Below are 3,273 nucleotides of genomic sequence, written 5' to 3'. Positions count from 1 at the left end.
CTAACTTGTGGGCCCCGTTTTTTTTTTTTTTTTTTTTTTAAGTTTATTTCAGGGTGTGTGCACTCACCAGAGAGAGAAGGGATGTGAGAAATCCCCCCCGGGGGAGGCCACGCCGCAATCCCTTCTCCTCTCTTCTTCTCTTGGAATTTTGGGCACACACGCACACGTGCCCAGTGTGTTTTCCAAGCCGCCGGGTCCGGGACTCCCACCACACAGTCAGCCGTGTGGATCCCGCGCCCCAAGCTCCGTGCCGCCTGCTGGCCCCACACCCCTCACTCTTACGGAAACTAACGCCCCTCCGAGAGGGAGGTGCTGTCCCACGAGCCACGCGCTGCCTGCCGGAACCTCTAAAGGCCTCCCCCAGTGCCACCACACGGGACCGGGCCTCTAGAATATGCCTTGGCCTGTGTCCAGAGGGCCGGAGGGGCTGGAGGGACACCAGGGTCTCAGCGAGGCTGGACAGGAGCAGACGGCGGGGGGTGGAGACCGGCTGCAGCGAGTCACACGGCCCCAGGGCCAGGGCCCCTGGGAGCCTTAGAAGCCGTAGGGCGCGGGAGGGTGGGCTCTGACGCAGGCCCCGTCCCGCAGACCTTCGCCGCCAGCCCCTTCTCAGACCCCTTCCAGCTGGACAACCCGGACCCGCAGCCCATCGTGGACGGGGAGGAGGGCCTCATCTGGGTGATCGGTCCCGTGCTGGCCGTGGTGTTCATCATCTGCATCGTCATCGCCATCCTGCTGTACAAGAAGTGAGCCAACCCCACCCCGGGCCCACGGCAGGGCGGGCTTCCTGGAGGAGGCGGGAGGGTCTGGGAGGACCGTCCCACAGGGCCATCCTGTGGTACAGGTGGGAAAAGGCTCAGAGCTGAGGCCACGCCCTCAAAGTCACACAGCCTGGGGGCTGGTGGGCTGGGAGGCATGCTAATCCCACCCGGCCCTGGGAGAGGAGGAGAGGCTGCCTCTGTCCAGTTCAGCCGGGATCCCACTGGGACCCCGCACCGGTTCCTTCCAGTTTGGAAACTGGGAGCAGCAGCTGGCGTAATGGTTACATTGCTGGACTCCCACATATCAACTGTGGTTCGAGTCCCGGACCCGGTGGCTTAAAACTCACACGCATGTGCGTGCCCACAATCCTGAGAGGAGAATGGAGGAGAAAGGATTGTGGCATGGTCATCCCCCAAGGCGGTGATTTCTCGCTTTCTGTCTCTCTGTCTCTGTGTCTCTCTGGCAAGCACACATGCCCTATAGCAAAAATCTCTCTCTAAGAAAAAATAAAAATTGTATCATTTAAAAAAGAAAGAAAAGGAATGTCCCGGCATGCCTCCCTGTGGGGGTGGGGGCCGCGCAGAAAGGATGAGCCGCACTTGCAGAGGAGACTGAGTCTCAGAGCAATCACGAGCCTCTTGCACTTAGTTTAGCCCCGCCCCCCCCCTTTGTTTTGACCTCTGGACTAGCTCACGTCACTTCAGTCGCATCCAAATGATTTTTTTTTTTGGAGAGGTTTTTGCTATAGGGCGCGTGTGCTCGCCAGTCAGACAGACAGAGACAGAGAGACAGAAAGCGAGAAATCACCCCCCAGGGGGGATGGTCACGCCGCAGTCCCTTCTCCTCCATTCTCCTCTCGGGATCTTGGGCACCCACGCACATGCACCCGGCGTGAGTTTAAGCCACCGGGTCCGGGACGTGAACCGCAGTTGACTACATGGGAGTCCAGCAACATAGCCATTACGCTAACTGCTGGTCCCCCAAGTGAAGTTTTTAACCATTTTTATTTAACCGATGGCTGCAGTTCTCCCTCTCAGAGATCTCGTATACTCTCTCCACCTTCTTGTCTCTGGATGGGGCCGTGTCACCTCGAGGTTCATTCAGATGAGAACTTCAGCTTTTCGTTTAACCGATGGCTGCAGCCCTCCCAAGGAGGGAGGGTCTCACGTGCGAGGGTCTCATGTGCCACCTCTCCCTCCTCTCTGGACCGGTTCCCGTCACTTTGGTCTTCATCCAAATGAGGATGTCCGATGGGCATTTACCTGATGGCTTCAGCGTTCCAAAGGGACCGTGCCTTGACCCACGCTGGCCCTCGGCGACCAGCTTCAACCTCACTGACCTCTCTTCCTTTTCCTCCTTCCTCGCCTTGGTCTGCTTTCGGGAGCAGCAAACCTGACGGGTAAGAACGAGCCCTGCCCCCTGAGGCTTGAGGCAGGCGGAGGAGGGAGTGGGCGCGTGCCGTCCCTGTGGGCTGAGGGACGCCCGGCCATGCAGCAGCTGGGGTGTGCGTGGTCCTGAAAGCCCCAGCCGTACACATACGCGGTTCCCTCCTGCGGCATGGAGCGTCTGCACATGTGTGCGCGTCTTCCTCCGTATGTGCGTGCTCACTGGTCTCTTCCGCTTGCTCCCCACGAAGCAAACGCAAGGACTCGGAGCCCCGCACCAAATGCCTCCTGAACAACGCCGACCTCGCTCCCCACCACCCCAAGGACCCCGTAGAAATGAGGCGCATTAACTTCCAGACCCCCGGTACGTGCTCACCCCTCGTGGGGTTGGGGAGGAGGCTGCTCACTGGAGGGACCCTCATCTCTGCCCTCCGAACTCTGATTCCCAAACCCCTCCCTCCCTGCGAGGGTCTGGACTCAGAACTTTCTGTCAGGGGTTGGTTCTGCCTACAACAAGAGGGGCTTCGTTACAGTCATATTTAACTGATGGTTGCTGTCTTCTCTGTGAAACTAAAGCACATCTAAAATCAAACAAAATACAGAAAACCACAACCAACCAACCAGGTTATTTTGGCAGAGAACGCGGCTTCTGTTGATAGCTGTAGTCTGAAGGCCCCTCCGGGGCAGGACTTGAATCGCGTCCTGAGCCTTTTCCACCTTCCCTTGGGCTGTGTCCGTAGCCAGACCCGGGAATTACCCCTCCCCTGTGCCCGGTAGCGCTCTCCCCCGCGGCCCCAGAGAAAGCCACGCCTTCCCTGCGCCTCGGCAGTTCTCTGTAGCTGAACGGGGTTTGGCCAGCGCCACCCGTGCCTGGCGGGAGAAGTGAATCAGGACCTCCTTCTTGGTCACCTTCGTACGTGACGGTTCACAGACTCCCCTGTGCTCCCTGTCAGTGGGCTCATGCCAACTGCTTCTAACCAAATAATGACTTTTCCCTTAACTGATGGCCGCCGTTCTCCTCCCGGGCTCCCGGGCTCCCAGCATGGCTGCCTCTGTCCGTTCACCTGCACCCAGTCCCGGCTTCCTGTCTCTAAACTGGCTCGCGTCAGCCGTCCCGTCCAAATGG

At 59.1% G+C, this 3,273-nt stretch overlaps 1 protein-coding gene across 1 annotated transcript in view; it reads left to right on the top strand.

Annotated features, from left to right (window-relative positions):
* LOC102481864 (protein tyrosine phosphatase receptor type S) overlaps positions 1-3,273 on the top strand; it is a 44,527-nt gene that overhangs the window by 28,530 nt on the left and 12,724 nt on the right. Inside the window, exons 16-18 of the mRNA XM_006171864.2 lie at positions 589-746; positions 2,150-2,161; positions 2,399-2,511. Of these exons, the coding sequence (XP_006171926.1) occupies positions 589-746; positions 2,150-2,161; positions 2,399-2,511 (283 nt within the window). The remainder of the gene's footprint in view (positions 1-588; positions 747-2,149; positions 2,162-2,398; positions 2,512-3,273) is intronic.

Source organism: Tupaia chinensis, unplaced genomic scaffold, assembly GCF_000334495.1.
Source record: "Tupaia chinensis unplaced genomic scaffold, TupChi_1.0 Scaffold149964_2, whole genome shotgun sequence".
In the NCBI taxonomy this organism is placed as follows: Eukaryota; Metazoa; Chordata; class Mammalia; order Scandentia; family Tupaiidae; genus Tupaia; species Tupaia belangeri.
Note: the sequence above shows the minus strand (reverse complement) of the source record. Positions and strands in the feature narration are given on the sequence as shown.